This window comes from Ambystoma mexicanum, chromosome 10 (genome assembly GCF_040938575.1).
Source record: "Ambystoma mexicanum isolate Mex_15411 chromosome 10, UKY_AmexF1_1, whole genome shotgun sequence".
Taxonomy (NCBI): Eukaryota; Metazoa; Chordata; class Amphibia; order Caudata; family Ambystomatidae; genus Ambystoma; species Ambystoma mexicanum.
In genome coordinates this window covers 1,320,074,180-1,320,094,590 of record NC_090932.1, presented here as the reverse complement: position 1 = coordinate 1,320,094,590, position 20,411 = coordinate 1,320,074,180, and the positions used below count along the sequence as shown (strand labels likewise).

The 20,411-nt window shown below is 44.1% G+C and overlaps 1 protein-coding gene across 3 annotated transcripts in view; it reads right to left on the bottom strand.

The window, feature by feature from the left end:
- The window catches only part of TTC28 (tetratricopeptide repeat domain 28), a 1,396,661-nt gene that overhangs the window by 33,203 nt on the left and 1,343,047 nt on the right, over window positions 1–20,411 (bottom strand). For all 3 annotated transcript variants that reach the window (XM_069619361.1, XM_069619362.1, XM_069619363.1), the window contains exons 14-16: window positions 9,933–10,112; window positions 8,499–9,219; window positions 5,190–5,314 (exon numbers count right to left, since the gene is read on the bottom strand). In XM_069619361.1, coding sequence (XP_069475462.1) covers window positions 5,190–5,314; window positions 8,499–9,219; window positions 9,933–10,112 — 1,026 coding nt within the window. The remainder of the gene's footprint in view (window positions 1–5,189; window positions 5,315–8,498; window positions 9,220–9,932; window positions 10,113–20,411) is intronic.

The window sequence follows — 20,411 nt, the reverse complement described above, 5'->3', positions numbered from 1 at the left end:
CATGATCGTCTCAAATGAGCCCAGATGAGGTCCGTGCTGGGCCAGTGTCACTGTCTTCCTGTAAAGGATAGGGTTTCCTTTACGTATTTTTAAAGTATTTGGTAAAGCCCCACATTTCAAAGATAGATCCAAATTGTGGCACCCAGAATGAAATCTTAAATAGAGTAAAAAGGGGAAAGAACTCTGGGCCTCATCATGAGTTTGGTGGTAACCCTTAAATCCGGCGGTAGCGCTATTACCGCCAGATTTAAGGGTCCGCCAAATCATGGGTTCGGCTGATTTCCCCCCAGCTCTTAGCTGGAGGGAAATCCGCAGAAATTTTGCGCTCAAATCCGCCGGCGGTAAGAGCGCAACATTTCCCCATTGAGCCCAATGGGGAATGGGCTCAATGGGGAATGGGGATTTCCAAATCTGCCAAACCCGTGATCCGGCGCTAATAGCGCCGGTGGGTTTGGTGGTAGGGCAGATAACGCCGGCGCTATTAGCGCCAGCGTTACCGCTCAACTCGTGATGAGGCCCTCTGTGTCAGTCAGTGCCCAAGACTAAGGCGCTGATGGTAACTGAGACACAGTGCTGAAAATCATGTTTATTCTGAAGCAGAAGGTTCGTTTCTCTGGAATCTTGACTCATTGTGTTAATGACAATCAGGTGTGCAGATGTCACCCAATCAATGAACTGTGCTAGTTGATCTATTGACTTTCTCATTTGGATGGTAACCTTGCAGGAAAGTCGTGGCAGCCAGGACAGAGACACTTCCTTTACTAAATACAGTTTGCACTCGATTTTGCGGTGAAAGTACGCATTGGATGTGTGGCTTATTCAGTTATTCACGGGGCCACCAAACAGTTGACATACACTAACCTGGTAGCCCCTTCCGGGATATTCGCTATATGAAGCTCTTTTGTTAGCCAGCAAAGCAAGAGAAATGTTGCCAGATTGTTATGTATGCATGCAAATGATTGCCATCTGGCAAGGGTGCAGAAGCCATGTCTTGTTTGATTTGTATTAAATATACAATTATGCAGGTGATTCTCTCTCAGAGAGGGTGGTCTGCTGACCAGATCTGTCCCCCTAAACTAAATGCCAAATAAGCATAGTCTACATCTGTACAGTAGCCTGATCTGCAGCCCCTGCTCTCCAGCGGAATAGAGCACGTTCAGGTGTCAGCTGCAGTGACAGCCAAATCACTGCAGCACATGGGCTGAATTTAGGCTATGCACCTCTTTTGCAAAGCCCCATAATTATGAGTATTAATTTAAATGTTAAACTTTAAATATAAGCTATACCTGAGTTTGGACATGGTGGATGGTATCTCTCGAAATTAATCAACCCACCTCACCTTGATATCTCAAATGTGTCAGCCCTGTGAGCCCAACTCAGCTGTGGAAGGGTTATGTACATTTTTCCCTGCCCGGCTAACTTTGCTGCTCCTGGCAAGTAGGAAGCCTTGATGGTTTCCTCTATTCAATCCTTTATGAGGACAGGTATCACCCTCTCCAGTAAAATAGCCGGTCCACAGGAAGCTTCCTTTCCCCAGAAAGCTGTCCTGGGGACAGGAATCAAAGGGCACCCCTGTCTCAAAATGGACTGGTTTATCACCAGGGTGCTGCATACCAAAAGTGCCTTCGATGCTATTGACAAGGGAAGGAGGCTCAATGTAGGCAGAATGAGCTTATACCAGCTGGAGGAAGGTTACAACTCTTTGGTTTCCCTCTTCCTTTCTGTCCCCTCCACTTCCTTTAACACAAAGCACGTTGGGTGTGATGCCAGAAGGCCAAGTCCACTTATTCCTAGAACAGGAATTGGACCCTTAAAGCGGACATATTTTATCCAATCACTTGGAGACTTTTTCCTTTACAAGAAGGGATCTCCCTCTCCTTTTGGGATTCACCCTGGAACAAACACTTAAGGAATTTGTTGGAATTCTGTTAGGAGAGGTGACTTTCTAGAGCCTTCCATCCGAGGAGAAGACTTAGTGTCCAAGGCAGAGTTCTGTCCCCTACCGATCCCTAGGGCACATTTGGGATGATCTGCTGTTGGAACAAGACCTGCCTCCCTGCAAGTCAAACTGCTGCCCAGGACTTCATCGAGGTGAAGGACGCTGGGAAGTGTGCACCAGTCTTCCTTGCAATGGGAGTCTGAGAACAAGGACTACACTTGTCCCTGAGACCACGGAGAGGGACTGACAGTACCTGAGAGCCAAGACAGCCATAATCCCTGCATTTCCTGCCATAAAACCACTGCGAGCCATGATTCGAGCCTGTTCAACTGCTTCAAACCATCTGGACCCTGTGGATCTGTCTTTAGCACTCACCCGATCTTTGAACCACTGAACTGCACAAGTGCGCGGTTGGATTGGTTCAAACTCAAAGCGCCACATAGCACCTGCTGCCTTCCAACCATCATTCAACTTACCAGCATCTTTGTTGCTAAACTTCACCGGCAGCCGAACCAACCCTGGTGGCTGATTGAACAATGACCTTCAGATGCATCATTGAACCACCCAACTTGAACTGTGCATCCAGTCACCAGCATCTTTGCTGTGGAACAAACGCTGGTGGCCTTTGTGATCTGCACTTCCTCAAGCACATCATCAAATGTACCACATAGAACAGTGCATCTAGTCACCAGCATCTTCACAGTCCAACCAACCCTGGTGTTCCTCACAATCCACTCTTCTTCAAGCATCGCTTCAAACTACAACAAGCTCCAGTTCAACCCCTACTGGACTTTGCTCTCAATCTAGAACAACGTGTTTGCCACATTCCAGCTGCTTCGAACTGCACAAACAGCACCAAGAAACCTGGTTTGCCAGTGCCAGACCACCAAAACCAGCCATACGTACTATTGACTGGTAACTGCCCCTTCGGTGAATTATTTGGCCCTAGAGACTGGCTACGTCACCATTCATCCCTTTTTGCTCCAGTACACAACCTTTAAACAATCGTTGTGGTTCATTATTGCCCTTTTCCTACTGATTTTTTACCCAGAGTGCTGCATCTTCTATTCTTGCATATTCTCATTTCTTTCCACAGGGGTGTTTTCTTTACAATGTTTTTCTATTTAGTTTTCATGCACTGGTATCTTTAATTAAAGTAGATATGTTTTCATAGAACCCTGATCGGATATTACCTTCATTTTGGACTGTTGCATATTTCTGTTTGGGTTGCTACTGGATCACATTCACACCCCTCGGTGCAGAGCCTTCCCTCAGCCCATGTTGCCACAAAAGGAAGAGGAGGTATATTTTTATGTATTTATTTTTATAGCGCGTCTAACCTAGGGGCAACTGAGCGCTGGGCAATATCTCTTAAATGTGTCTGTTCTACCTTTATGATTGGGATCCCTGTTGGTTTGTAGAAGTGTGAGGGCTGAGCAGGTGGTTTAGTCACTACTCACCCCTATACTCCTGCAGAACAGAAGTCATTTCGTCACAGTGCATAACTGTGATGTTAGTACTAGTACACAAGAGTCATCCGTGTGGGCAGAAAGCACTATTACCTGCGGGTGATTTGCCTCCGAATTCTAGGGCTCGCAGTGGTATCTTCTTCCCCCTCGTTGCCTTTCGGTACGCGAGTGTCACTGTTTTTTTGTTCAACAAATGTTTTCCCTTTTTCTCTATTGCGCGCCTCAATCTCCAACGCCTTGATCAGAGTCACATCAGTGCACGCAATGAGGAATGCCATCACTTTCCCGGTGGTCATTACCCATTACTTGCACGGCCTCAGCTGTGCCTTTAACCTAACTGAAAAGTAGGAACAGGACGACACACAATGGTGAGGAGAAGGGTTGGGTCTGTGCCCCAGAAATTACCACGCCCCTGCCCTGAAAATCAGAACCTGAGAGGGGCCGAGCATGGGGAAGGTTGTTTACATATATCGACACAACCCTCCGGAATGACCTACCAGATGACATTTGAAGGTTTGACAGCCGCGTAGTGTTTGGGAAAGCGGTACATTTGCACCATTCCTACATTTTGCTTACAGCAATGTCTGCCTGCTGTGCTCAGCTGGCCTATGGATCTTTAGTAATGTATATGTGCACAGAAAATAGAAAATGTAAGTCTGGCTTCCTCATCCATAGACAGGCCTCTCCAAATGATGTGCAATACGTTTTCAGATGTACTCTTAGATACTACACACACATAAACACACGCATGCATGTTGGTGATCAAAGTAACTGGTTACGCAGCACACTTTAGTGTTACATGTTGATTGCGATCCCCTGCTCTAACTCCTGGCCACCTTGTTGGCTATTGTCGTGTCACTCGACAGAATGAGTATATGATTGGAAGGATATTGAAAGATCCCCGAATGCCAACACCCCACTTATTTTCGGAATGACTGTGTCATGAGAACAGCAGTGGGAAGTCCACAAATGCCACTCCTAACAGGGCCCACCAATGCGAGCATCAATATAAGGGATTTCAGGAAGCCACCAAATGGTATCACTCGATGGGTCCCAAGAAAGAAAATGCCATTGAAATGGCTCTAAGAAGTCCCCTATGCCAGATCCCAAATGATTTCAAGAATGAACATATATTTTAAAAGGACACTGACAAGTCCTCCAATGCCAGCACCCACCTGACTCCAAGAATGACATGTGAAGAGAAGGGCCTTCAAAACCCTGAATGCCAACACCCAACTGGTCTAAATTATCTTACAAGGGCATTGAGAAGGTCCCATTCCCAACATCCAACTGGTCCCAAGAGTGAAAGTGTAAGTAAAAGGGAACCGATATTTCCCCCAATGAAAACACCAAATGGGTACCCCAAAATATTACAAGGGCATTAAGAAGTCTTGAAATGCCAACATCCATTTGATCTCACTGCAAGGCCATGGACAATGCACAGCTGCTCTCACAAATGAATGCATTATCACAAGGGTTCAGAGAAGACCCCCACTGTCAACATACAAGAGGTCTAAGTAGTCTTCCAAATTAGAGACATTTAGAAGGACATTACGAGCCCCCCAAGCCAACACCCATGTGATCCCTCAAACGATAGCATCATTTGTGAAAGTCCACAGCACTTAACCTTCATGATAAGGTATTTCAGGCATCAGGTGATGATTTATGAACAGGGTGCCCCATTTACCATCGCCCCTAGACTCAAGGCTTCTTCAACTGAATAATGAAGTTATCAGAGCTGCGGGAACATCAAATAGATGCACTCAGTTCCTCACACTTACCAGATGTAAGAGGACCCGCAGTGCGTCTCTTGCTCTTTCTGGGTGTTGAAGTATCTCAGTTAGAGCTTGTCCAATTAATGACGAGGGGCTGTTGAGCTTCACATCACCACCAATGAGCATGAAGCCTGCAGAGATTCAATGGTGAACACATTTCAATGCATATTGGCTTCTCGGAAATGAACAAACAATTAGATGTCCTCTACTTTCAAGTCATTGGCACATGCTACCGAGGCAAGGGGTTATGCAAAGTGATTGGCTGATTTTGTTTCATAAAGAAGGTGGCCCTCTGATCTGCCTGGATACATATTGTTCCCATCTTTGTGGCGGTAAAAGAACATTTTGGGAAGAGCTGGCATCTTGACCTGCAGGAAATTTGATTATGTATTTATTTATTTATTTTTACATATGTAAAGCGCGCTAAGCCCTGGGGCATCAAGGTGCTGTTGCTTGACCAATTACTTGCATTGACAATACAGATATTGGGGTCATTACGAGTTTGGAGGCAGCCATAGCACTATTAGCGCCATGGCTGCCTCCAAACTTGTGTCTGGGTCGTCAGAATGGGGATTTACCGGGTCATTCCAACCTTGGAGGACCCGGGAAGTCCCCATTCTGAAAACCATTCCCCATTCCCATTCGAGCCCCCATAGGGCTCAATGGGAATGGGGAAGGAGCTAATAACGGGCCCGTAAATTACGGGCTTGTTATTAGCTCCCTGGTCCCTTAGCGGCTTCCGCTAAGGGACCTCGGAATGCGGCGGTAAGGGGTTAACGGCACCGGCATCCTTACCAGTGCCTTTAACCCCCTACCGCCGTACTCATAATGACCCCCATTGTATAAAAAGTGTTCAATCAGTTTCATAAATTGACCTCAAGAAGGTACAGTGGGCAGCTACTTGCTCCAGTCAGAGCACTATGACCTTCCTCTGGCAGGGAATACCACTATTTCACATTAAATGGAATGGGGAGGGATGACTATTCTCTTGAAGACATGTCCCTGAAGCTCTGCATAATTCCTTACTTCTCCCCCTGTTGTGAGATGACACTTCCATCATCCAAAATCCAACACTTTCCCAGAACATAATGGGGAAAGGTTTGATCCTGGAGTGGTATATATTTCTAAAAACTTTACATTCTGAAGAAATTCAGTGGGGGGGGCACTCATTTTCCTAACACCAGGGACCATAATCCAGAAAAGTTGCGTTGGTGTACGTGCAATAAGTACTGTAAATATATGGTTGCATCATGATAGTGGGAAAACATTGCCCTGGTGGAAAAAATCATCGAAACGCCATTTTGTTTGCACCAGGGCAAATGTTTCCCTCGTGGTAATAGCGCTTGCTTCAGTTCAAAGGTTTTGTAATACTGCCCATATACTTTCAATGCATTTTTACACCAGTGCAAAGGACTAGAACTCGGGCAAACATTGCCCTGGTGCCTAAGTGCATTGAAAGAATATGTTTTACACAAAGCAATGCTTGTTCTCGTGATAATTGCACTTACACCAGTGCAAATGTTCTGCAAGACCCTAGAAACAAACTAGCTAGGTACTCTCTGTATCAGGGCCACGAGAGAACACAAGTCTCGCCTCATAAAATGGGAGCATATCCTTCGCGGATTTCCACTTTTCAGAAATGGACACCTCTACATGTGTTACACATATGTTTTCATGCAGTTTGCTCCAGATCTATGGGTATCATTGATAGGAAATCATTTTAGGGCTGATGCAAAAACTGTAATTGGTTATTTATAATGTGCTTAATACCCAGATGTTTCGAAGCGCGACCCCAGGTATCAAACCTGTGTTGCCCTGCATCGTCTTGCTTTCAAGGCAAGCACGTTGCCCCTGAGCTATGCTCCTGGGACAGATACAATACACCAGATTCAAAATATTTGAAGTGCTTGAACGTTGCATGCCCTGGGCATCACTGACTCGGGGATGGGACCCAAGTTCTGCCACCACGTTGAATCTAGTGGTTCTTTGAAGGTGCAGGAGGTTTAAAAAGGCTGTCTTACTGATTGACTGGCATGGGATAATTCTGGCATGAGTGGCCATCATCTGTTCACGTTTATGGCAGTGGGGGTGAAATAATTATAATGAGCTCATTCAATTTTAGTGCTGGCTTCATGTGCGTTTTCCTACCTGAGGGTCATGAAGCGGGCACCCATTCCAGAACTTCTCGACACCAGAGCAAAATAATCGTGTCTGGTGATCTAGCGCAACAATGTTTTGTGGTGAAGTTTGATTGGATTTGCACGCTTGGGTCTTGTGTCCAAAACAGATCACTGTCTAATTCTGGAACATCTGTGGACTAGATATTTGTGTTCTGTTCTAGATAACCCTAATTGCTATGGTTCAGGTCTAGAGTAGATTGCGGATTATTGTATGTTGTGTAATATGCATTCCACTCACCTCTACCATGCGGATATTCATGTGGTACACAGACATTGATTTATGGCTGGAGTGTCACCCCCTCATGCTCCCTGGTGTATCTCCATTATTTCCCTATCCTGTGACGTATAGACCAGCCCCTACTTTCTCCTTTTTGTTGTACGTGGGTGTATATCGAAAACATTGGCCTAAAACCAAAGATCTTTTCTTATTCACTTGATTTGATGAACTGTTCGAAGTTTTTTTATTATATATCTACTGTACCTTCTCAGGTTTAGTGTATGTGATTACCAATTGTACACCCCTAATTAAGAGGGATGGTGTAGTCTGCCAACATGTGCCCGCGGGCCCAGATTACCAATTCGGTGTCCCACAACTATTCGAGCAGCAAGAACATGCCATACGTCTGATGACTTACTTATTGGCCAGACAATCTCTAGTCATTTTAATTGATTTCTCTAAATCATGTTTTAAAAATAATCTGTGTTTTTGTTGACTTTTACTTGTTTATTTTTTTAAATTATTAGAATATCTGAGCGGTTAATACCCACACAAATTCTCGAAAAACTAATATTTGCTATAAATTGAAAACTCAATATCAGAAACCTAAGGGAACTGGCAGCGGGCAGGATACAAGTCTACTTATTCATGTTTTATAACAACTCAAATAACATTTTTAGCATCTGCAAAAGATACATTTTGCAGAAAGGGACAATTCTGTGAAGTGTTACATCAAAATCCACACAATCACAGGAACTGAGATTGCTTTCTTGTCTTTCCATGTTGAGAAATTAATAAAAACATGTTATCAATTAAGGGGTTACTTACATTTAACACACCATATTAAACTGCTACAAAATTAACCTTAGCATCATAATGTTCTCCATCACAAAGGTATGGGTTCGGCCCTGCACATACCTGCCCAGTTCGATGGATGAGAAAACTGCTTGTTGCTTTGGACAGACTTCATGGCTTCCACCAGAGCAGCACTTGTTTTCATCCCATTAAGCAGGGATGAATAGAAGGCATGGACAAACATTTTGGAAGCTGCCACTGGAACAGGCCAAAGAGACACAAGAACGCATTGGGCCCCAGCAGCGAGGAAGGCCCTTGTCAATCCAATGACCCCGTCAGCAGTCACTTTATTGTTGGACTCCTGGTAGGATCCAAGGACCACTAATTTCACAGGGAGCCTAAGATCCAAGACATCGGCAGCTGTGAGAAGGAACTCCTGAAGTGGAGGACAGTCCGTTATACTCTCCACGTCACTTGCATCGTCCGGCATTTGGAGGGATTCTGGAATTGTATAAGTATTTCCAAATGAACCTTTGCCCCCACCAGGAGCGTCTTCGCTGTTCGGTGTTAGAACTAAGGCCGCCAGCTTCCAGGAGATGTGTGTTGCGAAATGAACACATTCCGCCTGAGTGAGAGCGCTCATAACCTTTTCTTTTGTCGCCATGTTGCCAACAAGTGGTTGGCATCCAAGAAGCTCAGACACCATGTAGGCTTCTTCTTCGGCAGAAGGCATAGGACCCCAGAGCCATCTGTCCATTACCGATGAAGGGAGCTTGGGGTTTCCTATGACCGCTGCCATGGAGGTAGAACTTGTGTAGGACGGAGTGTTCTTCCTCAAGAGGGACTACAAAGAATACATGAGAGCAAGGTGATTAAAAATGTAAATTAGCTGTGCAATTATTATTATGCAGTGCAATGAAATATGCATAATATCTGCCAGTCATTCACACCCGATTAACTCCCTGTGCTACTTTGTTCTAAGGTCTTCTGGATATTTTCATTGTTTGCCAATAAATACTATTTAAAGTCTAGGCATAGTTTGTTATATGAGCAGTACTATTATACATATAGAAAGATGTGTGCATTGCATATGACACACTACTATGTACTGCGGCTTTGTATAGGCCTAGAAATTAAATTACTGCCTTGTAAGCCATTACACAGTAGTAGAGCCCAAATCAAATAATGTTTAAAGAGACATCACATTATATCTCTTTTATAGATATTGACAGTTTAGGCAAGTCACTAAAGAGGAACACATTTCAGTGAACTCCGTTCAGTATTTACTGCTGTTCCCGGGCATTAAAATGCCATTGTATAACTGCAAGAAACAGATGTTTAAAGATTAGTGTATGTATTCAATATAATTTATCTTGAGGAAATTGTACACCGTTTCCTATTCCAATAGGGTGGAGGGAAAGGGGGACAATTGAATGGACCATTCAGTGTAAAATAATTTTTTTAATGATAACATCCTCCTTTTTTGAAGCAAGCAAGATGATACTCGGTGACCATCGTATGCAGTTGATGCAGTTTAACAGAGTAGATGATGCCTACCTTGGAGTTCGGACTCAAGGATCGTATCGAGGGGACGGCGATCAGGCTGAAGCGTTCATAGAGGTACTCGTTGGAAGAACTTCCTTTCAGCAGAGCGAAAGGGATGAGGTAAAGCTCTCCTTCCAAGACCAACACCAGTTGTCGATGGCGCCCTACTGGACCGCTGGAATGCATAAGACCCTGCAGAACAGAACAACACTTTAAAGAGCCACATCTAGGATGGTAGTTAGCAATTAGCACATTGGTCTCACCATACCTCTAGGTCTTCCTCCTGTGCACATTCTCTCAACATGAAAACCAGCAGAGCAAATAGTCCATCAATTAAAGTTTCTAAATTGAATCTATGCCTTCCCTCCTGCTCCTCCTTAGTCTACCGCTCTATTCAAGTAGTCATTTACGGTATGCAGTGATTTTAACGAATTGAAAACGAAGAATGACATTTTAACGAATCAAAAAAACAACATAAAAAAATCACAAATATATATGTGTGGTGGTGTAAGGGGTTAAACCTGGTGGGGAGGGGATTTTATACAAGGGGAAAAGGGGGCCTACAGGGGACCCCCCCCAAAAACAGAAACAAAAAGAAATCAATATTTGTGCGTTGTTTTGGATTAGTTAAAAATGAATTCTTCATGTTTTAGTTTGTTAAAATCACATGTAAACGTTATTTACTCCACAGTTGCGCTCAAAGCCTTTCAGAAAGAGGTGCACTGGATTGGGAAGTAATGCCTGTGCAGTGGTCTTGCTTTCCTCATTCTTTATATCCTACTAGTTTAAGGGCCCGTCTACATGGGACAACGTGCAGGTATTCATTAACACAGTAGGCCCACTATATATCCTAAGGCAACAGCTCCCTCTATCAGTGACAACAGGCAAAGCTACTGCATCAGACAAACAGACATCTGGCCTTTTATTATATTGTTAGATTGATCAAGTGCGCTCAGAAATGCAGATTTGAAAAGGGTGAACATTTATTCAATCTCTGCTCCACTAAACCCATCATACTTCTGAAGAAAACCTCAGCGAAAATAAATGGGAATCCGGAATCTGACAGATCTAATTGCAATAGCTGCACCTAATTGCTCGACATCATAAAAGCTGCGTTCCTTTTCCCTGACCTCATCTTCTGTATGTATTCATCTGAAAATAATGTTCACCAGGTTCAATGCAGTGCTCTTTGGTGCTTTGGGTTGATGCCATCACAGCAGGTCCATAGTACTGCAGTCCTCTTTATAGGCATGTTACAGGCAAGCAGGACTCACCGAGCAGGACATTTATATTACAGATTTTAAATTCAGTATGTTTATAATTACAGTGAACACACGTCAATGCGTGGGGACTAAGGTATTGATTAGTTGCTTTGTTTTGATATTACTTATGGGAATGAATTCAGAAGCACGTTATTTGGTAATCCTTGCGCTTTGTACATTGTATTTTTCTGCACATATATAGGGGGGCATATGCGCCAGTTTGTGTTTCGACTGCACAATCTTCTTTGACGATTCCTCCTATGGCTTTGAATCAGCATAAGCGTTCTATGCAAATCTGCGTTTGCCTTGGTAGAGATAACTGTGCATGAACAGATCCACTGGGTCTACCCATGTCTGGATCTAGTCTATCCTGTTGCCAACAATTGATACTGTTTTAGCGATCACAAACAATGCAACGTGTGCTGAGTGTGTGGACTTTGCATCTTTGCCTTCCAAATGTTTCACCTTGTTACAAACATGTACTATTTGTTCACATCATTTATATGTGGTGGTGGGTGTGCATGTTTGAGAACTATGATCAAAGATCAAAGTGTAAGTATGCTCACATACACACCCTACCCTAAATTCAAAAGAGCTAAAGAAGTTGGGGCTAGCTTCCCCTCGGTAGCAGCTAACCACTGGAATGTCCTTCCCACAGCCTTAAGATCAGAAAGCTCATTCCGGACCTTCCGAAAAAAGTCACTGAAAATATGGCTCTTCACCTAACACACTGTTCCTCTTTGCTGGAACAATTGACTCTTGGTCTGTATTAACATCACCTCTGTTATTATCTCATGTTCCACAGTATTCTATGTATTGCCTTACTTAAGCATGTTTCATGTAACTGGTTTCAACAGTGCCCTGGGGCCCCAGGGTTTGGGTGCTTTACAAATGTAAAAACAAATAAATAAATAAGTATAGGTTTGGGAACTAGGCTTAGACTCAACTTGCGCTTCACTTTGGGTGTTTTTGGTTCCTTGCAGTTTTGCTTGAGCTGCGAGGTTGCCGGTTGTTGAGGTGTTGACCACATCTCGTGTCTTATCGAGAAAGTGCATTTGTCCAGTTTAACTTGCGCTTAAGCTCATTAAAGACTCTTGATATTAGGGATTAAAGTGTTGAGTTTTAATCTTTAATATCATTATTTTGTTGTTGTCAGCCGATATGTGTTTCGACCCCTCTGGGTCTTTATCAAGGCTAATATTCTTTAGAGTGTTTCCGCAGTTGCAGGTTGCGGGGGCTCAGTTTACTGTCATTGCCCATGGGTGGCCCTTTGTAGAGTCGGTCTGACCTTTGGATTAATTTCCGGGTTCCCTAAAACCCCAAAAGGAATACAGAATATCCAAAGATCAGACCGACCCTACAAAGGTCCACCTGTTGGCGACAACAGGAAACTGAGCCCCCGCAACCTGCAACCACGGAAAACCCCTAAAGAATATTAGCCTTGATAATGAGTAGGAGGGGTCGAAACACATGTCGGCTGACAAGAACAATAATACTGATATCAAAGATTAAAACTCAACACTATAAACCCTAATATCAAGAGTCTTTAATGATCTTAAGTGAAAGGTAAACCGGACAAATACACGTTCTTTGATAAAAGCTTGCCTATCCTTGAAACTGGAACAGCATGGACTTAGTTCTTTAATAACTGTTAAAATCGACCTAAAATCCTCTAGGGCTGCACAGTGTGCAGTTCGCTCCTGAAGGAGACGTCGTCCAGTTGCTAAACTGTCTACTGTCCAACCAGGACACCCAGGCTTTAAATTCTTCTTAATCAAAATACCAGAGTAACCCTGGGCAAATCACTATATCCCCATGGGTTTCCTCTCGCTGATATACAAATAATATGGTCATAAACTTCTGTCATAAATGGCTTATCTTAATATATGTGGAAAACACTGGATGTTTGGGTACACAGTAGTCAATGCCCTTAATTCCTAATAAATGGCATATCAAGATCTTGATAGTTTAGGAAGAAAAGATATACGCTGTTTCTTTTTATCCACAAGGTTCAACATGGTGCTTCTCAGTAATGAAGGGGCATGGTTTTCCATGGCAAACCATGTAAGCCCACCACACTTCATCGATATGGCACACAACATGAAATAGATTGAGAGTTTCTGCTGAGCCGTACCAAATGGATACATTTGCTCTGTAACCTATGCTCACGTTGCCTGATGTAAGTGTGCTATGTTGTGAGGGTTTTATACTGCGTACATCACCACCGTGGTCGACTGAAAGCGACAAGGCTTGTCCATATAAAAGCAAATTGAGGCCCAGCCCAATCAGACCGTGGTCTGAAAAGGAAACGGGAAGAGTACAACTTTGGAGTGTGTAGATGAAACCTTTGAGCTGTATCTTGGGAGCCATTGTCAACAGCAACAACAGTGAACCCTCAATATGATGATACGAACAAATGATGAAGTTATGTGCACCCCATCACTCGCGCCATGTAAACACTCAGTCACTCACAACCACACTCGCACTCAGCCTTGCCCTGCACTCCTTAGGCTACAAACATCCAGGGGAACATGCTCGGCACCTCTTTAGAAAACGTCTGCACACCCTCACTCGTTGGCCTATCCTCAACACTCTTGACCAGTCTAGGCTCACCACCTCTGACAAGGTCTGCGCATCTTTGCCAAGCTCATCTCTGCCTGGGAGAAGAGGTAGAGGGGCAATTTCTGAGCTTGTAAATTGAAGGATAAAGGTTTCAGAGGAGCATAGAGAGAGGGGAACTGACACACGCCACAGGTATCTAGGGGGTGGTAAGACCCACAATGGGAGGGCTGTTAATCTGGGCAGCTGTGCACAAGGATCACTAGAATGTAAACTGCCTGTGCTTTGCCGCCCCTGCCCATTGTCTGTAGGGCACTGGATCCACAGGGTGCTTTACCCACAGTGCATGCCTCCCATCATAAGTACATTAGTGTGCGATTAAGGAAGCAATGCAATGCTTTGAACCAGCCATACATGCTATGTGTATGGGAATAATTCGGAGGGCAGCCTGAAATACAGGATTTGGTTGTTCAAATTGTTAATTTAGGGCACTGGTTATGCCACTACAAAAGCAGTACATATTAAATGCAGCAAAGTTTGAAGGGCAGAAGCCAGTCCGTACTTACATTTATGAAAAGGAGCCACCTAAACTGTGACATAATGGGAATGGCAGGAGGCCCTGGATAGGCATGCACTATACCTGCATGATCCACGGTTCACCACCGTCTTGTAGGACTACCAACAGGGCAGTGTGCCTCCTAATTCTTATGATATTCATGACAATGTAAATGCCTTCTTTGTGTGGGATGCTTTAATGTGTCTCACCCTAAGCTACTAGGGGAATCCAGACGTGGACCCCTGGCTCACTATTCTTAGAGAGGCACAGCTCCACCCTACTGATGAGGTCCAACCAGACCGAAACACGTGTCTGGGTTGTTGTTGGTACTCTTGTTCATATGAGAATTGCCTAGTATGTCAGTGCTGGACTGCCCCTGGGCAGGACAAAGACTGATATGTTTAGGATATTTCTCCTCTGTGAAAGATAATGAGCTAAAGAATCTGGGTAAGGCTTCTGTAACCAGGACTAATGTCTGGCAGAGAGACTCCCAGGACCCCCCTTGTTTTTTGCATATTTAAATAACTTTGTTTTTAAATATTATTATTATTATTATTGTTATTATTATTATTATTATTTGGGTCTCACCCTAAGCTACTAGGGGAATCCAGACGTGGACCCCTTGCTCACTATTCTTAGAGAGGCACAGATCTACCCTACTGATGAGGTCCAAACAGACTGAAACACGTGTCTGGGGTTGCTGTTGGTACTCTGGTTCAGAGGAGAATTGCCTAGCATGTCGGTGCTGGACTGCCCCTGGGCAGGACAAAGACTGATATGTTTGGGATATTTCTCCTCTGTGAAAGATAGTGAGCTAAAGAATCTGGGTAAGACTCTCATAACCGGGACTAATGTCCATCAGAGAGACTCCCAAGACCCCCCTTGTTTTTTGCATATTTAAGTAACTTTGGGTTTCACCCTAAGCTACTAGGGGAATCCAGACGTGGACCCCTTGCTCACTATTTTTAGAGAGGCACAGCTCCACCCTACTGATGAAGTTCCACCAGACCGAAACACGTGTCTGGGGTTGCTGTTGGTACTCTTGTTCAGAGGAGAATTGCCTAGCATTTCGGTGCTGGACTGCCCCTGGGCAGGACAAAGACTGATAGGTTTGGGATATTTCTCCTCTGTGAAAGATAGTGAGCTAAAGACTCTGGGTAAGACTCTCATACCCATGACTAATGTCCATCAGATTGACTCCCAGGACCCCGGCTTGTTTTTTGCATATTTAAGTAACTTTGGGTCTCACCCTAAGCTACTAGGGGAATCCAGACGTGGACCCCTTGCTCACTATTCTTAGAGAGACACAGCTCCACCCTACTGATGAGGTCCAAACAGACTGAAACACTTGTCTGGAGTTGCTGTTGGTACTCTTGTTCAGAGGAGAATTGCCTAGCATTTCAGTGCTGGACTGCCCCAGGGCAGGACAAAGACTGATATGTTTAGGATATTTCTCCTCTGTGAAAGATAATGAGCTAAAGACTCTGGGTAAGGCTCTTGTAACCAGGACTCATGTCTGGCAGAGAGTCGCCCAGGACCCTCCTTGTTATTTGCATATTTCAAGTAACTTTGGGTCTCACCCTCAGTTACTAGGGGAATCCAGACGTGGATCCCTTGCTCACTATTCTCAGAGAAGCACAGCTACACCCTACTGATGAGGTTCAACCAGACCGAAACACGTGTCTGGGGTTTCTGTTGGTACTCTTGTTCAGAGGAGAATTGCCTAGCATTTTGGTGCTGGACTGCCCCAGGGCAGGACAAAGACTGATATGTTTAGGATATTTCTCCTCTGTGAAAGATAGTGAGCTAAAGAATCTGGGTAAGGCTCTTGTAACCGGACTAATGTCCGGCAGAGAGACTCTCAGGTCCCCCCTTGTTTTTTGCATGCTTTAATGTGGAGCACATGGTGCCATGTTTCCTTCACATACTTTGTTTCAAGTCTGAGAAGATAGCTCAGCGAGCCAAGCGGTCACACCTGACATTGTGGGATTCCTCCACTGTGAAAGTTGGGAACCCATCAGGGGCTAACTCTGCCCCTTTTCCCACAAAGGACGATAAGCTTACTACCATTAAACTGCGTAGAAGCAGCTAATATTTCAGTGCTTAGAAGTGGGAGAAATCCGGCACTAAGCACTTTCAAAACGGAAATTATTGTTATTATTAACATTATTATAATAAATAATAACAATAATACGAATAATATTACTTGACAGGGCAGATAATGAACAAACGGGGTTGCAGCCGATTGTTCTGCAATGCACTCTCATGTAAATTGAATGTAGCGACTCAGCGCACTGCGCCCATGTTTGTGGACACAACAGATAAACCCATCTTAAAATGTAACGTAGTTTACTTTCATAAGACATAGAAAGCTTAAAATCCCTCTTTTAAAAAAGTGCTCCTCGTGTTAAGGGTTCTCATTTGATATGTTATTTGTAACGCGCTTAACACCCAGAGGTTTCTAAGCATAGACCCGGGAATTGAACCTGTGTTTGCTCCATGTCGTTTCGGTTTCCAAGGCAAGCACGTTGCCACTGAGCTATCCTCCTGAGACCACGCACTGTCACCACTTGCGTGGTTACTTGCCGCTCTGTAAAGCAAGAGGGTGGGAGGCTAAGTTAGCAGGACTCGTACGACCTTGAAAGACTACGTGTGAAATCACCTCCTGCCTGCAATAAGGTGATATCACTATTCTACTATATTAACTCATCAAGGTTGAGCTCTGTGAGAAGCTCCTTAGGTGGGAAAGGAAAATAAGCTCCAGTCCCAAAAGGTCACTACATCTGTGACCGACACCCCCACACTCCCTTATTTCTCTCTAGTTTCCATCTCTTGCCTGATTTGCCCTACCTTGCTCTTCCCCTGATCCCAGCAATTTTCACCCTTAGCACTCTGAATGTAGCCATTAGAGAACTCGAAACAAATAAAAATACACATATTTTTAAACATTCAAAACCTCATATTTGGATGAAAACGTAACGATGTAAGGATCTCAGGCACTGGGATTGACAATGTGCATCCTTATTTTAGAAATGAGAGAATGCAGCTGAATTTAAAGACAATTATATGTAAGCGTACAGCGGCTGCCCTGCTGCGTGGCCCGCCATCTCCGTGTAGCTTCTCAGCCCCCGTGTCCATGTTGGAGAGTGAGATACAGGTCAATGACGGAGCTGCCTCAGGAGCCTTCTGAAGAAAACGCCCGCTCCATCCTGACATATTGTTTACAAGCACCGCCGACTCCCTGGGGGGAGTCTGCTCCAGCCCACCGCCACCGGCGCACCAGCCCGCCTGCTCTGCAGCCACATTTGCCAGCGCCGGCTCAAACCTGCCCACGGAGACCAATCTGACAGGCGCTAGCTTCCCGCCAGTGGGCTTCTTGCGCTCCGGAAATGCTCCTCGTGTATTCCACTTGACTTCCTGCTTCAGGGGCTTAGCTCTGGGCGCCCAAACACGACGACAGCTAAGCCGTAGTGACATGTGCCCAGGACACCATTCAGCGTATGCGGAAAACGCCCTCAGAGTTTAATCGCTTTTTCTTATCACAATAACTGAATGCTGGAGCATTTTAATTACATTTAATAGGATAAATTAAATTTCGCCTGCCCTGAGCAATAATTGTAATTATGGGGCTGAAATAGAAAATAGCCTTTTCACACATAACAGGAAAGAAAGTGGTTGGTGCATTACTGAACTGTGCCAGCCCACACTGTCTGGTGTGTTATTATATTTTATGATATGATATTTTATTTATATCGCGCTCATACACAGGTGTTTCCTTAGTCAATTCAGTCCTGGTTTTAAGGTGGACCTTAATCCAAGATAGCATAACAAATGACGGTGTATACTTACATTACATCCTGTGTACAATTCATACCATAACAAATATCACGTAACATAGCACAGCATAGCCTTAGAGCATAGCGTAGCAAAACATAACCTCACATCGGATGGCACAACATTACACAACACTGCATAGCTAAACAACGTAGCATGCCGGCTGTATGTCAGCATTGCATACCCACATAGGCCAGCCTAATAGGAACTAGCAGCACACACGCAGACATGAGAGATGCCTTAGGATATTTTTATGACATGTGTAGCGCCTTACGATTGCCCACTTATCCTGTTTATCAATAGGATGCTGCATAAACACTATTTGAAGTCATGTTATTGGTGCTGAACAATGTCTGTGGATATTGAAGGTACTTTGCTCCAAAGGAACAATAAACCGGTGTGACTTTTTTCAATATTTTATGTTGTGCAGTGCACCAAAACTTCATTTTCTTTTATTAGTGCTGAAACTGAAATTATTTTCTTAAACTTCCTCCCTGATCTCAAGAGACACCTATTTCTCTTCCAATTGGCAAGTCTCCCGATTTCTATCTAACGTCTGCCTCGTGACATATGGGCTACACCCTATGTGTGCTCCTTATAGGTCTGGTACATTGCATATTGCTTATTTGCTATTTTTATGCACATCATTCTTGTACTCTTATAATGAGAATGGACAATCAGCACGTGTAGTATGGACATTAATACTAGGCTACCTCCTAGTGCAGCTTTCACATTAAACACTTGTTCGCATATATGGAAATTGACTAATGCTGTCAGGTGTGTACTTTTCCTCCTGGTGCATTGCTTGACTCACTCTGGGTCGTGATACACGCTCTGTAAAACCCCCAAAATAGCCAAGAAGCATTGGAAAAGTTTCTATGGGATTTCATTGTGTAGATTTGCCCGCAACCAAATCCATCTAATAGATTTTTTTCCTTTTGAACCATTTTGCTGCAAATCTATGTGGGGGAGACCCCTGCAGCCCCACCCACCTTATTTATTACCCTTACCCACCCACCACATATATTTGCGGCAAAAGGCGGCTGAAAAAAAGCAATATATTTGGCTGCGACCACATCTCGACAGCAATGAAAACTCCCGTTACCTTGGGAAAGACAGTAGTTCTGTAAATGTACAGCCTGTGCATTTTTCCAACGCTCCCCGTCGCCAAGGACAAACACGTCTTACCGTCTACACATGCTTAGCCACAGCTATTGCCTTTGAAGTCTTTCTTCTATGCCCATTAATAATGCTATTGAATCATGGCCATCAAAGACATTTGTTTTAAAACGAAACAGTGTAATGCAGCATGAAAGTGCAAACCACATCAATGTGCAAAGTAGAATGTACACAAACAAGCTCTATAAAGTAGCATTCTATTCATTACTCTCCAAGTGAAACAGTTCTGCTAGCTCCCGGAATGACATCTGATGTAACAGCGCTTTCACAAGCGTGTGCCAGTTCTGCCTCACACTGCAGCCCACTGGCACCAGGCCTGGTCGGTAGCCAGACCCAAGAAAAGAAACACAAAGATCAAATTCCATGCCCTGTTCACTTAGTTTCCTGGACGCACTGAATACGCTGTCAAACACTTGGCAGTGATATGATATGATTATATCGCGCTCATACACAAGTGTTTCAGCGCGCAACAAGGTCGAGGGAGGGGAACAGGGGAGAACAAAACTACGATCTTACTTGACTCAGTGGCATTGAGAATGGACAAGTGCATGGGAGAGGGAGAGGGGAAAAGCGCATGGGGGGAGTGGAAAGTGCGGATCAAGGGAGAAGAAAGATCAATAATAATAAATAAATAAATAATAAAGGCAACAAACAGTGGTAGTGCAGCCAGCAAGCACAATAGAACTGTGCATTGCTGTCGCTCCTCAAATAAAATAACACTATTTTGAATCATGTAAAGACACACCAGTCTTAATACAACATTACAGGCCTGCTTTACAAACGCGTTTTTGAATGGCGAAGTCCCATTTAAAAATGCTTTGTAAATCAAGTGCCACATATTTTAATAATGACAAAGCTGCGCACTTTTCGGTTTCCCTCCTTGCAGTCAGAATCAGAGGTCGAAGTGAGCGGGAGCAGTCGGGAGCGGTGCTCCTATACTTTTTATTTTTAAGCTTCACTGTTCCTTTTCTTTTATTTTCAAAAGAAACCGTTCTGGAATAGTTTAGTTTTAAAATAAAAGTGTAGGAAGAAGTTGAAGCTTGCACTTCAGTGCACAGCAATGAACATTCCCTTAAATAGCAGGTTTGCTCTTTTGGGGGT